At 45.6% G+C, this 27,674-nt stretch overlaps 1 protein-coding gene across 3 annotated transcripts in view; it reads left to right on the forward strand.

Moving 5' to 3' along the window:
* Positions 1-27,674, forward strand: part of CCDC122 (coiled-coil domain containing 122) — a 221,979-nt gene that overhangs the window by 76,981 nt on the left and 117,324 nt on the right. The window contains exon 4 of one of the 3 annotated variants that reach the window (XM_078657304.1): positions 2,314-2,356. The exons of the other annotated variants lie outside the window; for them this stretch is intronic. Within the exon in view, the coding sequence (XP_078513430.1) occupies positions 2,314-2,345 (32 nt within the window). The 3' untranslated portion in view covers positions 2,346-2,356. Of the gene's footprint in view, positions 1-2,313; positions 2,357-27,674 lie in introns of those variants that run through there. 3 annotated transcript variants of the gene reach the window in all.

Raw genomic sequence — 27,674 nt, forward strand, 5'->3', positions numbered from 1 at the left:
AGCTTCTTGTGTTCAGAGGTTAAAGTGGAGAGTCTGACTCATTGTGTCCTTTTGGAGAGGAAGGAGGCAAACCAACTTAGGGATAGTCCTTGGATTCCCGATTCCTGGCAAGGAGGGTGCCATGGAAAATTATGTCCAACGAGAGGTTCAGCAGGTTATCCTCTGTCCATGATTATTCGGATGCCATCTGTTGCTGCTGGGAGGGCAGTTTCTGTGCTGTGGTTGCTGTGGAATCCTGACTGGGTGGAGTCCAGGAGGTGGGGCTGTTCAAGATGGGCCGAGAGCTGCTTGTTTATCGCTTTCTCCAGGACATGGCCAGGAAGCGGAGGAGGGAGATGGGCCTGTAGTTTCTGAGATCTTTTGGCTTTCCGAAGGGTTCTCCAGCAGGGCAGTGTCCTCTGCGTTTTTCTAGCTGTTTGGGACGTTTCAGCTGAGGATGGAGCAGTTGATGGTGGGGAGGTTGGTGCTGATCAGTGTGCTTCCCAGGTTGTACGTGTGGTGAGGGCAGGAGTCTTAAGGGGGACCCCGAGCGGATGGTCTGCATAATTCTGGCAGTGTCATCTGTGGTGAGAAGGATCCAGTTCGTTAGGAGGTGGTTGCTCCTGATGATGGTAGGGGGTTGCGTGATGATGTCATCTGTTGGATTGGGGTGCGAAGTTGGAGTAAACTTTAAGAATTTTGGGCCTGATTTAGAACACGGCGAACAGATTACTCAGTCACAACAGTGATTGATAACCCGCCCGCCGAAATATAAATTCCATGAGATATAATGGGATTCATATTTCGGCAGACAGGATATCCGTCACTGCTGTGACGGAGTAACCCGTCTGCCAAGATCTAAATCAGACCCTTTGTTGTGGAAAAAGTCCAAAAGGTCGTAGCAGAGGATCTGTGAGGGGATGATGGTGTTGGTGGTGGCTATCTGGTTGGTCAATTCTTTGACGATGTTGGAAGAGTTCTATGCCAGAGCTGGTGCAGGATTCGAGTCTGATCACAAGGGCTGCTTGTTTTGCTTCCTTGATCTGTGAGTACAGATTTGTAGGTGTCTGTAAGTGTTGTCTTGGCTGGTCCTCCATCTTCATACCAGCTGCTTGCAATAGTGCTTGGAATCTCCTAGGTTCTCCATGTCAGCATGCTTGAGCGCAGGTTCATGTGTGTCTGGTCTTTTTAATGGGGGCCAGGTTGTTGGCGCAGTCTGAGATCCAATTGCTGAAGGTGGATAGGTTGTTCTGTAGGTCACCTTTGAAGGCTGGTTGGTTGGATCTGAGGGCGTTGATCCAGTCTGCTTCAGTAATGTTGCAGTTGTGGCTGAGATTGATGGTTGGTTTAGATTTGGTTGGTGTGGGGAGCACTGATGTAGAAGTGTACAATGGAATAGTCTGTCCATGTGAACGGGGAAGTGTGGCTGAAGGTGATCTTGTTGCTTGCAGTGAAAATTGGGTCGAATGTGTATCCCGCAATTTGAGTCAGGCCTTGTACAAGCTGCGTAAGTCAGATGTTGTCAAGGCTTTCTAGGAGGTTGGTGGCGTTGTGGTGCGTAAGGTCATCGAGATGGATGTTGAGGTTGCTGAACAGGAGGAAATCATTGGATCTGATGGAGATGGGGGGATGAAGTCAGTGAGTTGGTTCCTGAAGGTTGTGTGGGGTCCTGGCGGTCGGTAAGTGAGGTGCCTGAGATGGTCGTGGAGTGGCTGAGCTGCAGTTGGAAGTGCAGGTGTTTCATGAGCGGCGCTTGGTTCATCTGAAGAGTTGGTGCAAGCCATGGTGTCATTTTGGATAATTGCGAGTCCTCCTTCAGGTTAGTGGGGCCTGTCACAGCGAATCATCTTGTAGCCAGGGGGATGGCCATTGCGATGGTGGGGGTGGAGATTAGGGAAAGACCAATGTGTACAGATTATATCAGAAAGAGCCTTATGTTGATTTTAAGACAAACAGAAATACGAATACCTGAGTCACTGATACTGAAACAAGTCGAGCTGCTCTAAAACCTTTGCATTCTCTTCACTACCTCTCTTTGGCTTATTAACAGATATAGTAGGCAATGCAAATCAACAAATTCCACAACACATTTCCAATCCTGTTTCTGTAACTCTTGATTCCATCACAGACAAATGGACATTTCTCTTACGCCCTGCACCTATGTAAATTGAATTGCACTGTTTCCTGTAGTCCAGGTGGAGTTTACCTCAATGTACCACAGAGCAAGGGAGAGGAGGTCCTCGCTCAGTTGTGCAAGACTGTTTGCTGATCTAACACAGATCATTTTAAAGTGTCTAAATTCTAAATTTTAATCTGTCTAAATTACTTGTGCAGGTGCCTTCAGTCTTATGATCCACAGGTCCTAAGAATGTGAGTTGTATCCTTTCTTTTGATCATGTTAAAATAAAGATTAATCCTATGAAGAAGTTACCACGTATGCTTCAATACCATCTAAAGCCCAAAGCTGAAACAGGAATTCGTCATGTTAACACAGATCTTATCAAACAGGGTGTTTTGGTGCCAATTATTAGCAAGGCTAATAATATTACTCTTCCCCTATGAAAAAGAGCGGAAAAGACCAATATGTACATATTCAAACAGGATTTAGGAGCTATTAATAATGCTATTATCTATAGTGTGCCTGTAGTCCCCAAACCTGCAACCATCCTTTCCTATATCCCCAAAAATGTCCATTGGTTCCCTGTGTTGGATTTGTGTTCCATCTTCTTCTTCATATCCATTCATTGAGTCAGTTTCTCTTCATGATCTCATTCAGTAAATCCCAACTGGCTTGGCAGAGACTCAAGGATTTAAAGAGTTCCAATTGATTTTTTCTCAAGATTTAAAGCAAAATTTGGACACCTTCATCTTTTCCGGAAACTCCACTTTTGATCAATATGTTGATGCTCTTACATCTGTTACTTTATACCAATGCAAGGGTAACTCCTGTAGTCTTCGCACTGAAGTTGCTAAGAAAGGGCACACAGCTTCATAGGGAAAGAAACTAATGTTTTGTTTTCCCTATTTATGATATCTAGGTCATCATATCTCCGCAGGAAAGTGCCATTAACAGATCAGATTGAAGCCACCTTTAATTTAACACGTCTGGTAACTATCTCCAAAGTATGAACTTTTTTGGACATGGTTTAATATTGTAAACAGCGGATCCCTGGGTGCACTGCAATGGTTAAACCTTTGCTGAATTAAATTTGAAAAGCCTCTGAACCATTGCAATGGTCTAAGGAAGCTAAAAATGCATTTGTGCAAATAAAACAAGTTCTGACTTTTCCGTCTGCCTTCGGGCTCCCTGATTACACCAAACTATTTACTCTGTAGTGTCATGACTAGACGGATTTGCCCTTGGATTATTAGTGGAAGTTCATGGAGATCGGGAAAAACCATAGCACTGCTATGGTTTTTCCACTGCTTTAGATCCAATAGCGGCAGGTCTCCCTCCTTGCCTCTGCTCTGGGGCTGCTGCTGTCCACTTTGTTGAAGCCTCTAAAACTATTATACGGAGTATGACCTTGATCATAGCTGTTCCTGGTTTTGTTGTTGCACTCCTCCTCACCACTAAGATCCAACACCTTTCCACTGATAGGTTATCACAATATGAGTTCTGTTAGACCTGTCTGGTTTTTTTGCGTAGTCCCTCCAATTTATTATTTATTTTGTCCCCTTTTTGCCCCTCATACCCTTAATAATTTTTGTGTCCTCTAGTTTTTATAGGTGTTGGCGAAGGGGATAGGTGTTCTTTTGTCCCTCATGGTTTTTCACCTTAGGCCCAGAGGCCTGTTCTGACAGGAAAAGTTGGAACCACACAAAATGGTGGCTACCAACTGCCCTAACTGCCAAACCCAGAACTTGCCCATAGACCAGTATAGGGCGTTCCAGAACCTTCTGGTCCCTTCTGGACCACTGAGGGTCAGCCTATATAAGGCAGAATGCTGGGCAGCCATTTTGTCTGTCAGTGAGGAGCAGCTAGAGTGAAGGCTGAGGTCTGGTAGGGGTAGGATCCTGAAGGGTGGTTTCCTCTACAAGAGTAGCCCTCTGTCAAGGCTTTTCCACCTCCCATTTCCTGTTGTCCTAGCCAAGTTAGCTCATCCTGCTGATCCTGGACAGATAGGTGAAGGGGTTAATTCTAGTAGTCTTGGGAGCTGAGAAGAACCCTGCCCTGGGAGCTGAACTAAGAGTTCCCCTGTGCCCTTAGTCTGTCCAGTAAGGAGGGATAGGGGATTAGTGCTGAGGAAGAGTTCTGTGGCTTTATTCTGAAGGAGCCCCCCGTTTTTGTCCCCCCTCTTCGTTATAGTGTAGAAAGGAAATACCTTCACTGAACAACTTCAAGATTTCCTTACCACTGACTGGTCCTGTGGCGTGTGGCAAGCCTCCCCGCCTGTTAGGTGGAAAGTGTGGGGGGAGGAACTTGTTCCCTTCCTTGAACTGGGAGCGGGACCTCTGGGGCACCGATTGCGCTCTGTTCCAGCCCCCCCGCGGGATCCACTGAGCCTGAGAAGCCTTGCGAGGCTTCCCTTCGTGAGCGGGACCCCGGGGGCGCCTACCGCGCTTTAGACGCGTTGCCTGTAGCGACCCAAGTGAGAGGAAAGTGAAGGCGCCTTCGCGCATGCCCCGTCTGATGCTGATATCCCCGGAAGGAGGGGCACAGAAGTAAGCAGGCCCGGGAGAGAAGTGACTTCCCTTCGAGCGAGCGTGGTGGGAGGCGTCCTCAGCTTAAGCGCTACCGCGCATGCCCCTGGAGGAGTGTCTCTGGAGTCCGGCGCTGAGGAGAGGCGCTGGGGACTCCCACAGCTCGCCGGGAGATCTGATCTTTTCCTCCTGCTCGAGCGCCACACTGAGGAGCTGGCCCGAGCAGGGAGGGAGTGTTTAGAGGCCCGGTAGGGGCCGGGGGAAACATCGAGGAATCTGCCGTAGTTGTCCTCCGCTCGAGTGCCTCACTGAGGAGTCGGCCCGAGCGGGGGAGGGAGCATAAAGAAGCATTCTGAGGTGAGAGGGCCTCTCCAGCCTCGGTTCTCTGCCCCCTTCGTCTGCTGTTTCCCCTTTTGAACCTGGCGCAAGACGATTCCAGCAAAATCACACACAAGTAAGGAGGTGTACTGCAGGGGGAAGCGGCGCTAGCACCTACAGTGAAGTAAATAAGGCACTGATCGTTTGCATCCCTGGTTAACATAGGTTGGGGAATAGCACAAAGGAACCTGCTGGTTAAGTAAAGGAATAATTTCCTCAGGGAGATTGCTGGTCTCTAATCAAACTGCTGGTTAAACTGAAACTCCTCACTGTAATCAAATCTGATCAATGTTGGGGGATTGTTTGAATGTATAATTGATGACAAATACTGCAATAAGTTAACATTCCTGAAGATAGAGCTACTGATTATAAGTCATTCAAATGTAATGTGATGATAATTTAAGAGTACTGTGTTTTTGACATTATTTGGCATATTTAAACGTACTGATGTTTCTTTTTCCCTGACCAAATGCATTATATTGAACTGTGAAGTCTAGTGTCAAAAGAGAGCAAAGATATTATTTTTATAAACAAGTACTTATTTTCCTAACAGATTGGTGTAGTGTCCTTTTTAAGTGTTATTGCGTGGATTTACTGCTGGGTGGTTTGCAACCTTCACACTTGTGCCTCTAGAATTGCATGTCTTACCCCTAGGCCAGGCTACCCTAGGTGACCTGACATCCCAGGTTCTAACATTTGGTGCCTAGCGGTGGGATTCTGACTTGGTTGCAGCTACTCATTAGTAATTCAACGCAATACACTGACCTACACCAGGAGTTTTCTCCTTGCGGCCCTCCTAATTTGAATTTTGTGTTTTCCAAATTTACTTCTGGTGGTGGGTGGAGGTTAACCTCAGGTCACTTCTTGGTTTTCTCCTGTGTGTTAATTTTATTCCATAGTGAAAGATGGAATTGAATTTTAAAGAGCTAGAATCCCATACTGTGAACCAACTCAAAGAATGGTGTCAGCAACAAGGGGTATTCTTTAACAAAGGTGCCAAGAAAGGCGAGTTGCTGACAAGCATAAGGGCATGGGTGGAAGCTCATTTAAGGGAAGAACCAGATACTGAAGAGAGTGACGGGGACACTGTCCTTGAGATTGCAATGTTGAACCAACCTGGAAGGGGGAATCTGCTGACAGGTCCCAGGACACCTTCGAGGGCGAGCAGCAGCGTCTCAGAGAGGGGTTTAACTGACGCCGAGCTAGAAGATAGGAGGGAGGAGAGGAGAATGAAGTTGGAATTAGCTAGGATGGATATGGAAAGGGAGGACAGGAGGTTAGCCCATGAGCGAACCATCAAAGAGATGGACCTACAAGCCTTAATACAAAGGTCTCCCAATCCAGATAATGGTGGCAGCGAAACTAAGGTGAACACCAGGGAACCCAGACCCTATTTACCCAAAGATGTCATCGCTAGTTACACCCCAGGCGATGACATTGCCAAATGGCTGGCCGCCTACGAAGTTTCTCTAAGGGCTCACGGGATCTTAGAAACTCACTGGGGGGGTGGGCTGTATAAATACATGCCACCTGCCGGCAGAGACACCTTGTTGGCTCTGGAGCCGGATGAGCAAACCCACTACCCTACAATGAAGGTGGCACTGGTGAAGAAGTTTGGACTTACCCCTGAAAGATACAGACAGAAATTCAGGGGAAGTCACAAACTGAGTACCCAGAATTGGGTAGACTTCTTAGACTACGCCAAGAAAGCTTTGGAGGGTTGGGTCAAGGGCAGCGAGGTGAAGGATTATGAGGGGCTGTACAATCTATTTTTGAAAGAACACCTCCTCGAGAAATGTTTTCCCGAGTTGCGCCAACACCTGGTGGACAGCAAGCTGACCGATCCCCGGAAGCTTGCAGAGGAGGCGGACACTTGGGCAAGTACCCGGGTGTCCTCAAAAGGGACTGGAGGGGATTCTCAAAAAGCCGGACAGGGCGCCCCCAGAAGAAGGAGGGGGGAGATAAAAAGAAGGAGTTCTCCAAAGGTCCCCAAAATACTTTCCAAGGTAAGGGAGCAGGTTTCACCCCTAGGGCAAACCCGCCCAGAAACCCTAATCCTGGCCAAAGCCAGCAGCCAAGGGTTCTCCACTGTTTTGAATGCGGTGGTGTTGGACATTATAAGGGAGATGTCAGATGCCCAAAGAGACCACCCCCTCCCACCGGAGGAAAGTCACCGGGAGTAGCTAGTGTAGCGCTCGGGGAGGAGTTGCCCTTAGATAAGGGGGGTGAGTGGGCGGGTGTCACCTTAGTGTCCCTGGGAGAGCGGGAGATGGTTCCAAAGATCCAGGTGCCCCCAAATACTACAAAGTATGGGCAATGGGTCACCATCAATGGCCAGAGAGGGGAGGCTCTGAGAGATACAGGAGCCAGTATGACTATGGTGAGAAGTCAACTGGTGTCTCCAGAGCAGGTTGTTCCTAATGTACTCCACCCCGCCGCGATGGCTGACGGCAGAATGGGCCACTATCCAGTGGCTGAGGTTCCCTTTGAGTGGGAAGGGGTTGCAGGTTCACTTCGAGTTGCCGTAAGCCCTGCCGTGCCAGTTGATTGTCTGTTAGGGAATGACATGGAGCACAACACTTGGAGAGAGGTGGAATACCGGACGCATTCTGCGATGCTGGGTACACCTGACTGGGCCTGTGTAAGCACACGGTCTGCGACTGCCCGGAGAGGGAGTTCGCCTGGGTTGGAGCCTGGAACAATGGCCCAACCCGCTGCTAAAAAGGGACAGACCCGGAGACAGGGAGAGCCTGCTCCGGCTTCCACACCCCATGAGACAGATCGGCCACCTGCGGTGGTGGACCAGGAGTCCGTGGAGGGGGAAGGAGACTCTCTGGAGGATTTACCCATCCCTGCCGAGTGGCATGTGGAGGGAGGTCCTACCAGAGAGGAATTCTGTAAGGGGCAGAGGGAGTGCCCCACCCTTGAGGGACTGAGGCGACAGGCTGAAGCCCAGGCAGCAGGTGATGCTACGGGACACCACCATATTTACTGGGAGGATGGACTCCTCTACAGTGAACCCAAGGTACCCCTACCTGGCTCATCAAGGGCCTTGGTGGTCCCGCAGCAATACCGAGCCTTTCTGCTGGAATTGGCTCATGCAATACCCTTGGCAGGACACTTAGGCCAGGACAAGACCTTTGCTCGGCTTGTCCTCCACTTTTACTGGCCTCAGATGAAAGTGGCGTCCAACACTTACTGTCGGACATGTGTATCCTGCCAGGCCAGTGGGAAAACAGGAGTGAAGCTGAAAGCTCCCCTGGAACCACTTCCAGTCGTTAGCACCCCCTTTGAAAGGGTGGGCATCGACATTGTAGGGCCATTGGATCCACCAACAACAGCTGGTCACAGGTTTATCCTGGTTCTGGTGGATCATGCCACACGGTACCCAGAGGCCATCCCTCTGAGGACTGTTACTGCACCTGTGGTGGCTAGGGCCCTGATGGGAATCTTTACCCGTGTAGGATTCCCCAAGGAAGTTGTGTCCGACAGGGGGACCAACTTCCTGTCAGCTTACATGCGGACAATGTGGAAGGAGTGTGGAGTGACCTACCGGTTCACCACTCCTTATCACCCCCAGTCAAATGGACTGGTTGAGAGGTTTAATAAGACCCTGAAGGGCATGATAAGAAGTCTGCCTGAGAGCTTACGGAGGAAATGGGACGTCCTCCTGCCTTGCTTGCTGTTCTCTTACAGAGAGGTGCCACAGAAGGGAGTGGGCTTCAGCCCTTTTGAATTGTTGTATGGGCACCCTGTGCGTGGACCTCTCAGCCTGGTGAAGGATGGATGGGAAAAGTCTCCCAGGAAACCTCCTCAGGATGTGGTGAGCTACATGCTGGCCTTTAGGAGCCAGATGGCCAAGTTGTGGAAGCAGGCTTCTGATAACTTGGAGGCCAGCCAGGCAGTAATGAAGGAATGGTACGACCAAAATGCTCACCCGGTGGAGTTGGAGCCTGGCCAAAAAGTATGGGTGTTGGAACCTGGAGAGCTAAGTGCCCTTCAAGATCGTTGGACAGGCCCATTTGAGGTGTTGGAAAAGAAGGGTAAGGCCACTTACTTGGTGGATCTTAAGACCCCGCGGCAGCCCCTACGGGTGCTGCATGCCAATCGCCTCAAACCCCACCATGAGAGGCCAGAGGTCATCCTGATGTTGGTGACTGATGGTGCCGAAGAAGCAGAAAGCGAGCCTCTCCCGGATCTCTTTTCATCCCAAGAGAAGGATGGGTCGGTGGAGGGAGTGATTCTCTCCCCATCCCTAACTCCTGAGCAACGAGAGGATTGCCGCCAGGTATTGGAGCAATACTCTTCGCTGTTCTCCCTTGTCCCGGGAAGAACCCACCTGTGTACCCATGATGTGGACACAGGAGACAGCCCCCCAGTGAAGTCAAAGACCTACAGGCTGTCAGACAAGGTGAAGGCTAGCATCCATGGAGAGGTTGCCAAGATGCTAGAGCTAGGAGTGATAGAACCTTCCAACAGCCCTTGGTCCAGTCCGGTGGTGCTAGTGCCAAAAGCCGCCCCACCAGGCACCACACCAGAACTGAGGTTCTGTGTGGATTACCGAGGACTGAGCTCAGTTACAAAGACTGATGCTCATCCGATCCCTAGGGCGGATGAGTTAATTGACCGGCTAGGAGCTGCCCAATACCTAAGTACCTTTGACCTCACTTCAGGGTACTGGCAGATCTCCTTGACAGATGGAGCAAAGGAAAGGTCAGCCTTCTCCACGCCTGAGGGACACTTCCAATTTTGTGTGATGCCCTTTGGGCTCAAAAATGCCCCTGCCACATTTCAGCGGCTGGTGAATCAGGTCCTCTCTGGAATGGAGAGTTTCTCTGCTGCCTACCTGGATGACATTGCTGTCTTCAGTAGCAGTTGGGAGGACCATTTGCAACATTTGCAAGCAGTTCTCCAGGCCCTGAAAAAGGCTGGATTGACAATCAAGGCCAGCAAATGCCAGATTGGGCAGGGGTCGGTTGTGTACCTTGGACACTTGGTGGGTAGGGGGTCAGTGCAGCCCCTGCAGGCAAAGATTGAGGCAATCATGGCCTGGGAACCCCCCAAGACACAGACTGAGGTCCGAGCTTTCCTGGGCCTCACAGGCTACTACCGTCGCTTTGTGAAGGGGTATGGCACTATAGTAGCGCCCCTCACAGAGCTCACCTCCAAGAAACAACCTCGACGGGTAGTTTGGACGAAGGCTTGTCAGCAAGCCTTTGAAAAGTTGAAGCAGGCAATGTGTGTAGCACCGGTCCTGAGGGCCCCAGACTTCTCCAAGGAGTTCATTGTCCAAACAGATGCATCAGAACATGGCATTGGGGCAGTGTTATCGCAACTAAATGAAGAGGGCCTGGATCAGCCTGTAGTCTTCTTATCCAGGAGACTGCTTCCCCGGGAACAGAAGTGGAGTGCAATTGAGAGGGAAGCTTTTGCGGTGGTGTGGGCTCTGAAGAAGCTGCGGCCATACCTCTTTGGCTCGCACTTCCTGGTTCAGACTGACCACCGACCCCTTCGTTGGCTGATGCAAATGAAGGGGGAAAATCCCAAGCTGTTGAGGTGGTCTATCTCCCTACAGGGAATGGACTTCCGGGTGGAACATCGGCCTGGAGTGGACCACGCCAATGCAGACGGTCTCTCCAGGTATTTCCGCCTTAGTGATGAGGACTCCCCAAGGGGTTGGGTAGTTCTCCCCACTTTCAGCTGGGGGGGACGCGTGTTAGACCTGTCTGTTTTTTTTGCGTAGTCCCTCCAATTTATTATTTATTTTGTCCCCTTTTTGCCCCTCATACCCTTAATAATTTTTGTGTCCTCTAGTTTTTATAGGTGTTGGCCAAGGGGATAGGTGTTCTTTTGTCCCTCATGGTTTTTCACCTTAGGCCCAGAGGCCTGTTCTGACAGGAAAAGTTGGAACCACACAAAATGGTGGCTACCAACTGCCCTAACTGCCAAACCCAGAACTTGCCCATAGACCAGTATAGGGCGTTCCAGAACCTTCTGGTCCCTTCTGGACCACTGAGGGTCAGCCTATATAAGGCGGAATGCTGGGCAGCCATTTTGTCTGTCAGTGAGGAGCAGCTAGAGTGAAGGCTGAGGTCTGGTAGGGGTAGGATCCTGAAGGGTGGTTTCCTCTACAAGAGTAGCCCTCTGTCAAGGCTTTTCCACCTCCCATTTCCTGTTGTCCTAGCCAAGTTAGCTCATCCTGCTGATCCTGGACAGATAGGTGAAGGGGTTAATTCTAGTAGTCTTGGGAGCTGAGAAGAACCCTGCCCTGGGAGCTGAACTAAGAGTTCCCCTGTGCCCTTAGTCTGTCCAGTAAGGAGGGATAGGGGATTAGTGCTGAGGAAGAGTTCTGTGGCTTTATTCTGAAGGAGCCCCCCGTTTTTGTCCCCCCTCTTCGTTATAGTGTAGAAAGGAAATACCTTCACTGAACAACTTCAAGATTTCCTTACCACTGACTGGTCCTGTGGCGTGTGGCAAGCCTCCCCGCCTGTTAGGTGGAAAGTGTGGGGTGAGGAACTTGTTCCCTTCCTTGAACTGGGAGCGGGACCTCTGGGGCACCGATTGCGCTCTGTTCCAGCCCCCCGCGGGATCCACTGAGCCTGAGAAGCCTTGCGAGGCTTCCCTTTGTGAGCGGGACCCCGGGGGCGCCTACCGCGCTTTAGACGCGTTGCCTGTAGCGACCCAAGTGAGAGGAAAGTGAAGGCGCCTTCGCGCATGCCCCGTCTGATGCTGATATCCCCGGAAGGAGGGGCACAGAAGTAAGCAGGCCCGGGAGAGAAGTGACTTCCCTTCGAGCGAGCGTGGTGGGAGGCGTCCTCAGCTTAAGCGCTACCGCGCATGCCCCTGGAGGAGTGTCTCTGGAGTCCGGCGCTGAGGAGAGGCGCTGGGGACTCCCACAGCTCGCCGGGAGATCTGATCTTTTCCTCCTGCTCGAGCGCCACACTGAGGAGCTGGCCCGAGCAGGGAGGGAGTGTTTAGAGGCCCGGTAGGGGCCGGGGGAAACATCGAGGAATCTGCCGTAGTTGTCCTCCGCTCGAGTGCCTCACTGAGGAGTCGGCCCGAGCGGGGGAGGGAGCATAAAGAAGCATTCTGAGGTGAGAGGGCCTCTCCAGCCTCGGTCCTCTGCCCCCTTCGTCTGCTGTTTCCCCTTTTGAACCTGGGGCAAGACGATTCCAGCAAAATCACACACAAGTAAGGAGGTGTACTGCAGGGGGAAGCGGCGCTAGCACCTACAGTGAAGTAAATAAGGCACTGATCGTTTGCATCCCTGGTTAACATAGGTTGGGGAATAGCACAAAGGAACCTGCTGGTTAAGTAAAGGAATAATTTCCTCAGGGAGATTGCTGGTCTCTAATCAAACTGCTGGTTCAACTGAAACTCCTCACTGTAATCAAATCTGATCAATGTTGGGGGATTGTTTGAATGTATAATTGATGACAAATACTGCAATAAGTTAACATTCCTGAAGATAGAGCTACTGATTATAAGTCATTCAAATGTAATGTGATGATAATTTAAGAGTACTGTGTTTTTGACATTATTTGGCATATTTAAACGTACTGATGTTTCTTTTTCCCTGACCAAATGCATTATATTGAACTGTGAAGTCTAGTGTCAAAAGAGAGCAAAGATATTATTTTTATAAACAAGTACTTATTTTCCTAACAGATTGGTGTAGTGTCCTTTTTAAGTATTATTGCGTGGATTTACTGCTGGGTGGTTTGCAACCTTCACACTTGTGCCTCTAGAATTGCATGTCTTACCCCTAGGCCAGGCTACCCTAGGTGACCTGACATCCCAGGTTCTAACAAGTTCTTCTTGCCTGTCATATCACCTTGGCTTGCAGCTTCACCCTAAAATCCATGACAAAAATGCCCACCTGCGAGTAGGGAGAACCCCATGAATGTATTGTAGTGACTAAACATGATCGTAGATGCTCCCATACCAAATTGTGAATGGATCATGTCTTAGAAATAATGCAGGCAAACTTGTCGGATGCGCTGTAAGTACACTATATTAAGTTATTTAGAGCCACCCTTTACCCAATGTGAGATCTGCTCAAGTTGCTGTGTTTGTTGCTCGTATTAGAGTTTGTGTTTGTGCTGAGAAGGAGACAGTACCTATATTCATAGACACAAAGTATGTGTTGGAGTCTGGATGCAGAGGGGTTTCCTGTCATCTGCAGCTGCAATAATTAAAAATACAGTATGCAAAGAACCTTTTGAATGCAATGCTTTATCTGCTTAAAATTGCGGTTGTCTAACTTGCTGCCCCCCTAAATTCTCATGATCAAGTGTCACAGGGAAATGTCCTTGCTAATTCCGCTGCTAGAAAAGCTGCATAGTCTCTAGGTAGTGAAGCGGCTTTGTATGGTATGTGGGCAAATTTCCACTCCCCATTCTCGCATTGTTGTATCATTGAGTGTCCCATGTTGGAAGGGATGGTATGTTTCATGCCACAACAACGCATGGGTATGCACCATTCTTTCGTCTGTCGCCCACAACTATTACCACCACTGTGTCATTTGTCAGTTTCACAACATTGATAAAGGAATCAAGTTCACCCCGCTGCCCATCCTCTGTCTTTGGACCCCTTTGTTTATCTACAGATGGTCTTTATACAAATTCCCAAATATGCTTCATACTCTTAGGTGCTTGTGATTGTATCTTATTCCTGGTGGGTGATGGCATATTCATGTGCAAGAGCATATTCTGTAACCGTGGCTAAGCGCATACTCGAGAAATTCATCCCATAACTCTGTATTCTACATCACCTTTCTAGTGACTGCTGAATACACTTAATTTCAGTAGTAATTTAGGAAATCTGCAAATCATTAGGGATCAAGCAACATTTCAACTGTGTCTATCACCCCAAAGTCAGCAGGAAACGTTGAACGAGATAATAGTACACTTGAAAATAAGATAGCAGAAATCTGTTCAGAGACCCAGCTGAAATGGCCTTACCCTTGGCTTTGTGGTCAAACAGCGTCATTCCAACTCAAATTACTAAACTCAGCCCCTGCAGGATAGTCATGAGGTGCCCTATGATGTTGCCTTCAAATCAACCTGTTCCTGCTGCTCTGATAAACATGCAGTTGAGTGATGAGGCGGTTCTGCTGAAATGTATTTGCTGTCTCTACAGTTTCCATTCACAGGTTCAAGCTGCATTATCTGACTGCCCATCTGAAGTCTGCCACACACTCTAACCTGGTGATTGGGTCTTCAACAAGGTGAGCCGGAGGAAATCCACCATACAGCCTCAGTAGAGAGAGCTCTATTAAGTACTACTCACCAGCACCACAGATGGTAGGTGTTAAGGATTACTGGCATGGGGCCATTCCTCCAAGTGCAAGCGTGCAGCACCCCCACAGAACGTCTGCCCTCCATTGCCTATCTCATGAACTGTACCTGTCTCCTACATCAGTGCCTCCTATTGTGATGTATTCCTATAGGTTCTGTATCGATTCCCCTATTCCCGGCCCTGTTCTGGTTAATACTTAACTAGCAGCCGACCCACGGTGCAAAACCGTTATCTGATTAAGCCACACCACGGCACAGAAACGTGTTATCTGATTAGGTAATAACGCATGCCATCTAATTAGACAAGCACTATTCCTCCAGCCCCTGATAAGGCATACGGAGTTCTCAAAACAAATCAAACCTATGACAACCTGGGAAAATCCCTGCGGCCATTGTTTTGATTTCACCGAGAACTTCAGCAAAAGAATGTGCGAACAAGCCCGTTTGTATGACATCCTTATTGACGTATCCATGTCCATCCTTACGTCAATCTCGACACCTTACAGGTATAAATATTACCGACATTGCCTTAAGCAAACACACGCGGTGGTGACGAGATCGGAGCAGCGAGACGCGCTGAGGAGCCCAGCAGAGAGCGAAGCCCACACGCGCTGCCCCGCCTTCCTGACGCGCTGAGAACGAGACGCTGTTTTTCTCCTGCCGAGAAATCCAGCTCCGGCGCTTCCAAGCAGCCCTCGCAGGCAGCTGGAATATCAAGACCAGAGAGGAGAGATACCAGCCCTCAACCATTCTAGATCTCAGGTACAGAACTGAACAACCCCTTGCAGAGAATTCTTGAGTCAGTCACTTGGCAAAACAAACTTAACTTAAACTGCTACTTATCTACTCCCGCCCACGTATTAGGCTTAGGTCAGGTACACTGGGGTAGGCGTGGTTAGAAGCACCAGTTGAGTACGGTTAGTCAAATGTATATATGTATGTATCTATTTTATCAATTTTAACTATCATATGGCTTAGAAACCATATCAATGCTTCTGCAGTATTATTTTATACTTCTGCTTTTATTGTATGCACTTTACTTAACCATAAGTATCGCAATAATATCGATTCATTTCTCTTGTACGAGAAAAGAGACTGATCAATAAATAACATCTTTTATTGAACACGCCCGTCTCTTCCTTTTCTCTACAAACTGGTGAAACTAAGAATGCACGTACTGACTGAGTAAAATAAGTTGTCTTTTGTTTTCACACGACTCTAGAAATACACTCTTGATTGGGGGAGAGCAAAGTTGTCATGTTCTATGGTTGTCAGAAACTAAATCCCTTCTTGTCTATCCAGGGAAGTTAAACTCCTCCTTGTCTATTCGAGAAAGTTTCTAGTGAACTCTGAGCTAGCTGGCAAAACCAAAAACTTTAAGTCTAATATCGTCAGTAGAAGACCTAGTTAACCTCTGCCCTAGATCTATACTATTGAAGATATTATTCCAATGCGCAGAGCCTATTGGGATAATAGGAACTACACTACATGGCGCCCAACGTTTGGATAGGCGATAAAACTAACGCAAGACATTAGAGTAACTCAGTCGTGCTTTTTCATACAGAACCCCTTTTTTCCCATAATACTCCAAAGACGTCTGGAGTGGGTAAAAGGTCATATCCGCCAAACCTCGCAGGAGGAGACTCCTATGTATGGTTCTTGGTTTATTCAACGTTGAAGGATACACTGTTCCAAAATATTGTGCATCTAATCTTTGTATCCATAGAAACCTGATCTGCAAACAAACAGAATAACCTTCCTGTCGGTAAAATGATAGACAGTGATGAAGAAAGGGAGACAGTTAGAATAGCAGCTGAACTCCTAGTAGCAGACAATACTCTGCTGCAAAATGACCCGGAGGCAAAACTCATCCCGGTCAACATAAGAAAATCTATAACTTTAAAACTTATAGAAAATGGACTGACATCGAGAGGTGGTACAGTCATATTCGTAATTGAGGCACACAAATATCGGCAGACAGAGGTATTCTATTCATGGATAAACTTTCCAGCAGCAAACGCTGTAACAAAAGAGTTCCACTATTATAAAATAGAGGAACCACCGGATACCTACACTCCTTTCGAGGAGGTGGAAGTACCACTCAAATTCCAAGAGCACCTGCTCTTGTTTCATGGCGCCCTAAAACATAATAATCACATCACCAGGCTCGGTCCACTAGGTAGACCAGGAGCAACGTGGCCGGTCCTAGCCGGATATACACCACATCCAGACATTGAAGAAATGTCTGCACCAGATCTTTTAGCACAGCTAAAACAACTAATCAAAATACATAGACAATTAGTCCAATATGTAATGCGGACTTCAACAATCCAACCAGCAAATAAAATTCCACAGCTGACCCCTCATCAGGGTAACACAAATAAAATTACACCACAGAACATACAGTCCTGTCTGGGTAAAGTACCCGCAAAACGGGAACAAATACCTTTCTGGCTAGCACAAAAAATCACTCAAATAGAGGCGGTGTTTCCAGACACCACCCCGGTAGAAAAACACAGGATTCTGACTATCTGTCTTCCAATGGGAATCGCACCACACGTGGAGGACTGTGACACTTGGGGTACAGTCTTTGCTTCCATATACACAAAAACACATGGTGTACCATCCATGTCAGTAATACCAGATGTGCTAAAACAAGATGAATATGGTCCAGAACCTGCTTTAACTCTGGGTATGAAGCTACTGAAAGATTTCAAGCAAGTCTCTGCAATATTATTAGCCAACATAAAGGGAGAAGCAGCAAACGTGGCGATCCGCCAAAGGTTAAAAGAGACAGATATAGCAGACCAACCAACTGAAATTGCCAGAATCATAGAGAAATCCTATGAAGAACTAGGAAGAGATAGTCTGGGTGGAATACCGGTAAAACCTCAACTGATTGAAAGTCCTGAAAAGATATTTATTAAAAATAATTTAAACACTCAAAAAAGAGCTGGGATGGAAACAAACAATCCAATCCTAAAGAAAAAAGATTCCAGTCCAGAGGAAGGTCTCCTCGGCGGAGAGAAAAATCTCCGAACCAAGGACGCAGGTCTCCCCAAAGTGAGCCCTCTGGGAAAAAATACAACCTTAGAAATAGGGATAATATAAAGAAACCTGATAGATATCAAGATAATGATACACGTCCCTCTCAATCTTTTCAGACTTCCTCGCAGAAATCGGAAAGAAGAGGACGATCAGAACACAGGGAATAGCACGTCAAGTCCGAAAACAAGGAACCTGCTCATCCGAATAAAAAATTACAATTTCCAAAAAAGAAGGTAGCCAGTATTAAAGTAATCAAAGATGCCGAGAATACTGAGGACACAGCTGAAAAACGGAGAATGGGCTCAGACAATGCTAGACAGCGCAGCAGAAGTGAGCATAGCTCGCAAAGCCCTTATGAATCATCTGGAGACAGTGGACACGAATGAATATATTCAAGTGGAAACTGCCGACACCAGAGTTAGCAAACCTCACAAAATATATGAAATTACATTGCGTATAGAGGGGGATAAGACTAGAAAAATAAGGGGACTATTTTGGGATAATCTCTCCCAGGGCTATGACATCCTTCTAGCTGAAAAAGACTGGCCACCCGAGTTCGTCAGAGAGTGCCCTCATGGCGAAGAAATAATTATGCCTGCCTTCTCAAATCACATTCCAATTCATAAAAAATATACACTTGCTAGAAAGTGGGCAGTAGCTCAAGCTCCTGCTTTATATAAAAATCATGTAGGATGGGATGAGGACTCTCCTCCTCACAAAATCCAGTTAAAATCACAACCTACTGCACAGAGGCAGTACCCAATTAAGCAAGAAGCTAAAAAACAGGTAAAAGAGATCCTAGATCAACTTGAATACCAGGGGGTGATTGAAACTTGCACCTCACAAATGAACAATCCTTTGTTTCCTGTCTCCAAACCAGACAACTCATATCGTCTAGTTTTGGATTACAGACACCTTAACTCATGTTGCAAAACTTTTGCAGTGCAAAACTCACATAGTGCTGCACTAATGAATAACATAGTACGCAAAAAATACAAAACAACATTAGACATCTCTAATGGATTCTTTTGTCAAAATATAGCACCAGAAAGCAGATATTTGACTGCGTTCTCGGTAAATGGCTCACAAAAAAGTTTCTGCCGTTTACCCCAGGGGCACAAGAATAGCCCAGGATTATTCTCAAAGAGAGTAACAGAATTACTACAAACATACGATGACGAGGCATTATCATATGTCGACGACATTTACCTAACAGATGATGACTTGGATACTCACTTGAAGAGAGTGAACACCATAACACTTGGGTTCGCAGCAGAGGGTTACAAATTCAACTTTAAAAAATCAAGAATTGCCCATCTAACAGTCCTGTTTTTAGGATATGAATTGTCAAGTGAAGGCAAAAGCCTGGCTGACAATTTCCTAGAGCAATGTGCAGTACTCCAAGCTCCTAGAACACTAAAAAACTTACAATCAATCCTAGGCTTCCTAAATTTCGGAAGAACATACATTGCAAATTACGCAGAAAGGATCAAACCCCTTTATGATTTAATAAAACCAGATTTTAAAAGAATCAATTGGACTCAAAAACACACAGAAATTTTGAGATCTTTACAAACAGACATGCTAATTAAAACAAAATTAGAAACACGTGATAACTCACGCAATCTTGTGATTCGAGTCATCCCAGGAAGATGCGGATTCACATACCTGACCTCTAATGAGGGAGAAAAGGTACCAATTGCATACAAATCACACTTGTACACAAAGGCTGAAATGAAATTTAGCCCAACGGAAAAAATTCTGACAGCGGTACAGACTGCTGTAGCAAAGGAAAGGGCCCTAGCACAAGGTAAACGAATAATCATCGTGACACCAATACCAGCCCTGGAGGCGGTAACAAAAGCAAGCATTCCAAATGCTAAAGAACTCAATTCAAGGTGGATACAGTGGGCTAATTCTCTTGCTGCAACAGACGTTGTATACGAATTTGATCCCAACTTAAAAACACAAGAATTTCTCCAATACGAATTTGAATGTCCTCCGCCAATCGAAATTCTGCCTCTAGAACACTACGGCTGTATAATATATACAGACGGGTCAGCACAACCCGCAGTAGGGGGTAAACAAGCTTACAGTGCTGCGTGAGCGATCGTTAAAGGTCGCTGGCACGAAGGGAAATTTAAACCAACGGTCACTAAAACACAATCTCTAGGAGATTGTACAGCTCAAAGAGCAGAACTACTAGCATTCAAGATGGCGCTTGAAAATACCGATCGAGAATTCCCCACACTCATAGTGTGCGATTCGTATTATTGCGTTCAGTCTTACAATGAATACTTACAGATCTGGCTTCAGAATGGTTTTAAGGATGCAAAAGGAGGCACAATCAAGCATAAAATGCTTTGGGAACAAGTAGTTCTTTTGCAAAAAGAACTACCAAAGACTCACGTGATACATACACTGAGTCATCAACGTGATGGCGTTCACGTTGCAGGGAATTCATTGGCTGATGAGGCAGCGAAGGCAGCTGTGCAAACGTCTTCTGTAGCCGCCATCACACGGTCAAAAACAAAAATAGACAGCGATATATTACAAGCTGTCAGCGCGACAGGAAAGGATTCGATAGATACACTCCCAAAAGGCTTTCCAGTGAAATACTCATATATGACTGATACAAACAATGTTCCGTTTGGTCGAATCCCTGGAGTGGGGGATAGGGCAATTCCAAACATGGAACATAGGTTAGGACTTATCATAGCGGCACACGAAGGACTTGCTTCTGTACATGCTGGCGTCTCAGCCACAGTATCATTATTAAAACAGAGATACTGGTGGCCGCAAATGAGAAGACAAACACGGAACTATGTTCTAGAATGTGAAATTTGTCAAAAAATGAAAGTATCAACAGTGAGACGACCAGCTCAGACGCCCCTTCTAATCCCGGATAAACCATTAGCTTGTGTTTACCTGGACCACTGTGGTCCCTTACAAAGGGATGGCAACTATAAATATATCATGGTCGCAGTGGATTCCTGCACGAGATTCATTTGGATGTGGCCCCAGCGATCGGCTGACGCCAGAACTGTTATAAGAGATTTGCGAGTCTTTATCGGCACATACGCAATTGGCATGTTGCATTCTGACCAGGGTCCTGCTTTTAGCTCTCGAGCTTATAAGAAGGCCATGACCAGCATGGGCATTGCATTGCGGTATTCTTGTCCATTTCATCCCGAGGGAAACGGAATCGTAGAAAGAAAAAACCGTGACATAAAGCAATCTATAACAGCGAAGGTATTAGGTTCGGGAGCTGGGTGGGTCAAACATCTAATAAGTGTCCAACGTAGTCTAAATAACCTGCCAAGAAATTCTCTGAGGGGATTCAGTCCGTACGAACTATTGTTTGGAACTAGAATGATGGTCTTAGCTCTTGACAGTCAGACTTCAGTGGTTAAAGAAAAAAGCTTTGATATCAAAGATCGTTTGGCTATTTTACAGGACTTAAACGAAACAAGGAAAGACCTGAGCAACATAACGTTGAAACAACAGCCAACGACCACTGAAGAAAAACCACCTGTCCCAGCAAGACCTGTCTGGATTCCAAAAGTCGGGGATCTAGTCAGAGAAAAGATCACGGTAAAGAAGGAATTTGGGCCTTCTTACAGAAAAGCAGTTCCTGTCTTGTCTATCAACGGGACAAGATCAGTAGTACTACCGCCCCTTGCTGGTAAAAAGGAGAACCGAGTTGTATCCATCGACCTGGTTAAACCACAATCATGTGGCCAATAACAAACAGTAGGCCAAGTGGACTCCCGATAAGTAGTAGAACACCAAGGTTTGCTACAAACACAGAGGTTCAATCTAAGAGGCTACTCACATTTGAAATGCCAACAGAACAACAACAAGGACTATGCAACAATGCTATGGAACTTAAACCTCTAAAAACCCAAATAAAAACATTCAGCAGAGACACACCAATCTACAATGAAGTAATAAATGACTATGCTGCTGCAACAAAACACACGGATAAAGCAAATATCAATCCTGAAACTATTGGAACAATAGACAGAACGGCATCCGGTTACTTCATCAACTTCAGCGATTCATCTGAAAACCTGAGTGAATCAAAGGAACAAACATCAACAAAAACCTTTAAAGACAAAGCTAAGGAACTTTTTCAACAACTGAAAGAAACCTATCTGATTTCTCCATGGATGGAATTCTGGGTGGCCTTAGGTGCACTTATCATCATACTTTGGCTCATCATGATACTATGTTTGGGACACTTCATTGAGGGAAAATATGCTAAAATGGACACAGCAAGCCAAAAAATCAACTTGGTCCTCAAACCACACACGTCTTCACACGTCGAGAAAAGAGAACTTTCTTCAGTCAACTTCACAGCCAATCCTATACCCGGTGGGGTAGCATGGGACAATACTGATTATGAAATCTATGGTCCGGTTGAAATCCTGAAATATCAACACCAAATCAAGATCTCATTGAGTGACTTTGTAAAACCAAGCTCAGTTGCTGATGATTGGGACGTTGAAAGCATTAATAATATGATGTCTGACCTAGTGATGTCTGCTAAATTTACAAAACATGATTATTTGCAGGGTTCATCTAATTATGATAAAATGTTCTGCTATAATCACTATAGTAATCATTATCTGCATAAATCTGCACAACCTAGAAATGTTTTAAATTATAATCAATGGGAACACTGTGCAACCCCTCCAAAAGGTAGCTCAAGAACTTTTTATGACAAATATTCATATTTTTCAGGGTTCAACACAAGTAATGCAGAAACATTTTATTTCAAATTATCAAATAAGACAGGTACAAAGACCATGCTTACAAACACTAAATTGATATATTCAGACTCGTTTTTTGAACAAATGAGTACGTTTGGTTTTGAATACTGGGACAAAAATGTTGAAGTAAAAAGTGTTTGGGGTACAAAGGAATGGCAAGTACAAGGTATAGAATCATTCTTTAGGAGATTATCGAACGGGAGTTACATTATAATCGTAGACCGCAGATGTTGTAGCTTGGTGCCCGGAGTAGCTTATCTCATAAGTACGACTGCGAAGGTCATGTGCTGTGAACGAGTATTGTTCCCCAGTGCAATGCCAGACAGGGAGGCAAGGTTATGGCCGAATTTGAAAATTTCTTCCATTTGAGTCGATACTTTAAGCAGAATGAAAACAGTGCTCCTTCAGACGCCGACCAGGCTCACGTCATCAAAAGAAACGTATGATCTCCAAGTTGCAAGGACAACGGCAGAGATTCATTCATTGTTATCAACTAATTCCCCCATACATTTCGCAGAAATCCTGAACAAAATCTTATATATTAATTAATATTTCTAATACCAGTGGAGTCTCAAATGTATTTAAGACAGTGTTTTCGGGGGCTTTAACACCATTTAATGCCATTCTGGGTATTTTTCCAGACTTTGTCCATTCCGTCTTTGGTGGACTTCCTCTCCTTTTGGGACTAGTGGCAGGAATCCTATTTTTGATCCTGTTATTTCGCTATGGCAAACCGTGTCACAGACAAAACACCTGCAAAACACCTGCGACAAGGGAAGAAACAATCCTAGCCATTGGATACCGGGACCAGATATCTAAAATCCTTGGACTATCCCTGCTTAGAGACCTGAACATGACTTGGTTTCTTTCATTTAGACCAATGTGGCAAAGCTGTGTTTTACCTGTATTAAGGTGCTTGCTATGCGGAGAAGAATGCGTGTTGGACACCTGTCTGACGCTACAATCAGATGCGCCAATGGATGCAGAAACTTTGTTGGGTCCGGTCACGGCTCATGCATTGTGCTGTCCCCAGCGGCTACCAATCCTGATGACGGCATTCGTGGAGACTTCACCACTACGATTAAGGGGTAGTGAGGTTCAAGATGAAAGCAGCATCGATCAGGTACGACCTTCTGTCAGCTATGCTGATCCAAACATCAATGAAGGCAATCATGCTCACGAATGCATGGTAACATCTTTTTCCGAGTTAATGGAACTTTCACAGGAAGCTGTTGACAGCTTTTTCGAGAGTCTAAATGATATGATGTTCTCACCAGAGCAGAAATAATGGCTTTTGAGCAGGCTAACACACGGCGTTCCCAACACCATGAATTTGGCCTTCATCTCTGATAATAAAGTATCATGAACAATTTTCTCCTGTTTACGGACAGCGGAACATTATTTTTTCAGCGGCCCCAAAAATTATTTACAATTTTTCGGGACACTCATCTTCTGCTTAAAGTAGAGACTATTCTTAGAGAACTATATTTCTATTTTAGGAACTTTAGAATCATTAGCCGCCCTCTAGCCTGTTCATAAATATTTTATTTTGTGATGAAATGATCTCGCATTTTTTTCTTCTGTCTTAAGAGCCATTTCATGTGTAATTTTCATATTTTATTAGTTATGATGTATGAATATGCGTGATATTTAGCATTAATATACTGCTTGAGTGCATATAATGTATATATATATCGTTTCGTATATTTCATGTTTAAAAATGCATATGGATGTATTTTGGGGTGGTACGGTATACACATGCTCTACTAGTGTATTTGCTATGCCTAGATCTTGTAAATATGGACATAGTCAGCGTGGAGTGGGTGTGATATATTCCTATAGGTTCTGTATCGATTCCCCTATTCCCGGCCCTGTTCTGGTTAATACTTAACTAGCAGCCGACCCACGGTGCAAAACCGTTATCTGATTAAGCCACACCACGGCACAGAAACGTGTTATCTGATTAGGTAATAACGCATGCCATCTAATTAGACAAGCACTATTCCTCCAGCCCCTGATAAGGCATACGGAGTTCTCAAAACAAATCAAACCTATGACAACCTGGGAAAATCCCTGCGGCCATTGTTTTGATTTCACCGAGAACTTCAGCAAAAGAATGTGCGAACAAGCCCGTTCGTATGACATCCTTATTGACGTATCCATGTCCATCCTTACGTCAATCTCGACACCTTACAGGTATAAATATTACCGACATTGCCTTAAGCAAACACACGCGGTGGTGACGAGATCGGAGCAGCGAGACGCGCTGAGGAGCCCAGCAGAGAGCGAAGCCCACACGCGCTGCCCCGCCTTCCTGACGCGCTGAGAACGAGACGCTGTTTTTCTCCTGCCGAGAAATCCAGCTCCGGCGCTTCCAAGCAGCCCTCGCAGGCAGCTGGAATATCAAGACCAGAGAGGAGAGATACCAGCCCTCAACCATTCTAGATCTCAGGTACAGAACTGAACAACCCCTTGCAGAGAATTCTTGAGTCAGTCACTTGGCAAAACAAACTTAACTTAAACTGCTACTTATCTACTCCCGCCCACGTATTAGGCTTAGGTCAGGTACACTGGGGTAGGCGTGGTTAGAAGCACCAGTTGAGTACGGTTAGTCAAATGTATATATGTATGTATCTATTTTATCAATTTTAACTATCATATGGCTTAGAAACCATATCAATGCTTCTGCAGTATTATTTTATACTTCTGCTTTTATTGTATGCACTTTACTTAACCATAAGTATCGCAATAATATCGATTAATTTCTCTTGTACGAGAAAAGAGACTGATCAATAAATAACATCTTTCATTGAACACGCCCGTCTCTTCCTTTTCTCTACAAACTGGTGAAACTAAGAATGCACGTACTGACTGAGTAAAATAAGTTGTCTTTTGTTTTCACACGACTCTAGAGATACACTCTTGATTGGGGGAGAGCAAAGTTGTCATGTTCTATGGTTGTCAGAAACTAAATCCCTTCTTGTCTATCCAGGGAAGTTAAACTCCTCCTTGTCTATTCGAGAAAGTTTCTAGTGAACTCTGAGCTAGCTAGCAAAACCAAAAACTTTAAGTCTAATATCGTCAGTAGAAGACCTAGTTAACCTCTGCCCTAGATCTATACTATTGAAGATATTATTCCAATGCGCCGAGCCTATTGGGATAATAGGAACTACACTACACTATTAGAGCTCCTACAGCCTCTGCACCTTCTCCTGTAGCCATGCATGACACTTGGGGAAGCCAGCTCTTCTGCCCAGCTTTACTGCAGATGCACAACAATGCGCCTACCCCCTTGCATCATTACAACCTTATCCAACATTATTGGATGGTGTCACAATACCGGATCCTCTGTGTGTCTGGCTCTTCCTCTTTGCCTTTGGTTTGATCATCTGGATCTCTATATGAAATGTGTTCATGGTCAGCAGCCTCCAATTACCCAGTCATAATGGTCTCCTGAAAAAATACTTCCACTGTGAATCTCTCTTCTTGCTGGATATACACTGTTACCTATTGATGGAAAAGGAGGGGTTCCTCTGTTCTCTGTACCTCTCAGTAGGTGTGCTAAACTGTACTATAATAGGCATCGCTTGCAGGAAAGTAGGAACTCTCCACCCAAATCCCTGTGCCCACCAATGTTACAGTAACAAGGTCTCTGGTGAATGAGTCAAGGGGGAGATACTACCCCTGAGTGCATACACTTGGCTTACTCACCAGGGGTACATTTTGTGAGATAGCCTATGTAGGTGTAAGTATTAGTGACATTGTACTGAATGCTGTTCCAGGTAGGCAGGGGCCCATACCCCCAGCTGTTATCAGTGTTTACTACTGGTGTCAATCTAATGATAACATTGTGTGTGGCAATAAAGCTTATACTTGGCTATCATCTAATTGGTCTGGAACTTGTTACCCTGCTTATGTGGCCCCCTGAATCTGTGACACACCTGAGCAATTTCCATAGCGCCTAAGGAAACGTAGAGCTATTTCTGAGAAATTAACCATTTCTTCTCAAGTCTTTTCCCTATATATGAGAAGTCCATCCATAAAGCCTGTACTAATGCCAGAGGTTTAGAAGAGATTGTAATTGGATCTTCCATTGCATTTATTCTAGTGACTAACCAGCTAGTACCCCAACAAACTGTCATATTGCAAAGTAGAATGGCCATGGATGTTGTCCTTGTTGCCATGGGCAAAGCTTGTGCCATAGTTGGGTCAGTCTGTTGTACATACACCTCACAACACCTTACTCAGCATTCATGAACAATCCATTGTAGTATTAGGGAACTTCATGAGATTAAAAGTGCTTTTGAAAGGAACATGAGTAGTACCATCTGGTCTTCTATATCTGCGATATTCGGTAATTGGAGAGCCATAATTCTTGTTATGATAACTAGATATGTTCTGGTTCAACTATGCATATGCACTATTCACCGCATTACTTATCCACTTGATATTGCTGAAAATACTAACAGTTATTTATTAGAATGAAAAATGTAATGATAATTGTAATGCTGAAAAGGTTAGAATGAACGCTATTGATGTGTCGAGTTTTATCCTCATGGTAAAAAAAAGGAGGAAATTGTTAAATAGTTTTTATACTTTGCTAAAGTACTACCACTGCCTTTGCGTTATTGCACACTGACATATTTCTATATTTGAGTGATTTTTATTGCAGTTTTACATTTAGAGGCATACAAACAATGCTTGCAGTAACAGCCAAGGAACGTGGGTTGAAACAACCCCACCTTCCCCACTTATGATCCCATTTCCACAACCATTGAATGGACACTGAAATGTTACAACCTACACATCAGAGTCTATCTAGAGGGCCAAACAATAGTGTTTATGTATAGCACATAACAGTGTTGTGTGTAATAGGCCCAAGGCACGAAGTCTCTGAGGGCACATTCTGCCCTGGAAATCTGAGTTCAGATAGAGAAAAACTGGTTCCTAGAGTTAATGTAAAAGTGGGGTTTGTCCATTATGCTGTGGGCGATCTTCTCATGTCTCAACCGGAGCCACAGATTATAAAGCCTGTGCTCATATGTAGGCGTGATGGGCTTCCGCAAAGGGAAAGGATTGGGTGCTTCACATCCAGGAAGAGGTGATAGATGCACTCGTCCACAGTGGAGTGGAGGGCATACAAAACCTCAGCAGTTTTTCTTAGAAGAGTGAATTCAGTAAGGTAGAGAATTTGCTTCCCTGATCTGGGAGACTGCTTGGAATATAGTTGTCAGAACTCAGCAGTTTCTTGGCACAGTTGGAGGTAAATCTGTGAATGCAGTTTTTCAAAGACCTTCGTTCCAGCTAAGAACGTAGTCAAGATGTAGAAGTTGGTGTCAAGGTTGGAACGTAAGCAGGGCTTGAAAAATCATAAAATTGGGAGTGACTTGAATAATCTACTCGACCTAACTGTGATGTACTTGACCCGTGAACTGGTCTCAAAGTTTGTGATTCTAGGCAAATATTTTGTTTTAAGGAACCACCTTTTTCTTCATTAACACATGAGGGAGCACCTTCAAATATATAAGTTCACTATTTCTGTTGTACAAAA

Source organism: Lissotriton helveticus, chromosome 8 (assembly GCF_964261635.1).
Source record: "Lissotriton helveticus chromosome 8, aLisHel1.1, whole genome shotgun sequence".
Classification (NCBI taxonomy): domain Eukaryota; kingdom Metazoa; phylum Chordata; class Amphibia; order Caudata; family Salamandridae; genus Lissotriton; species Lissotriton helveticus.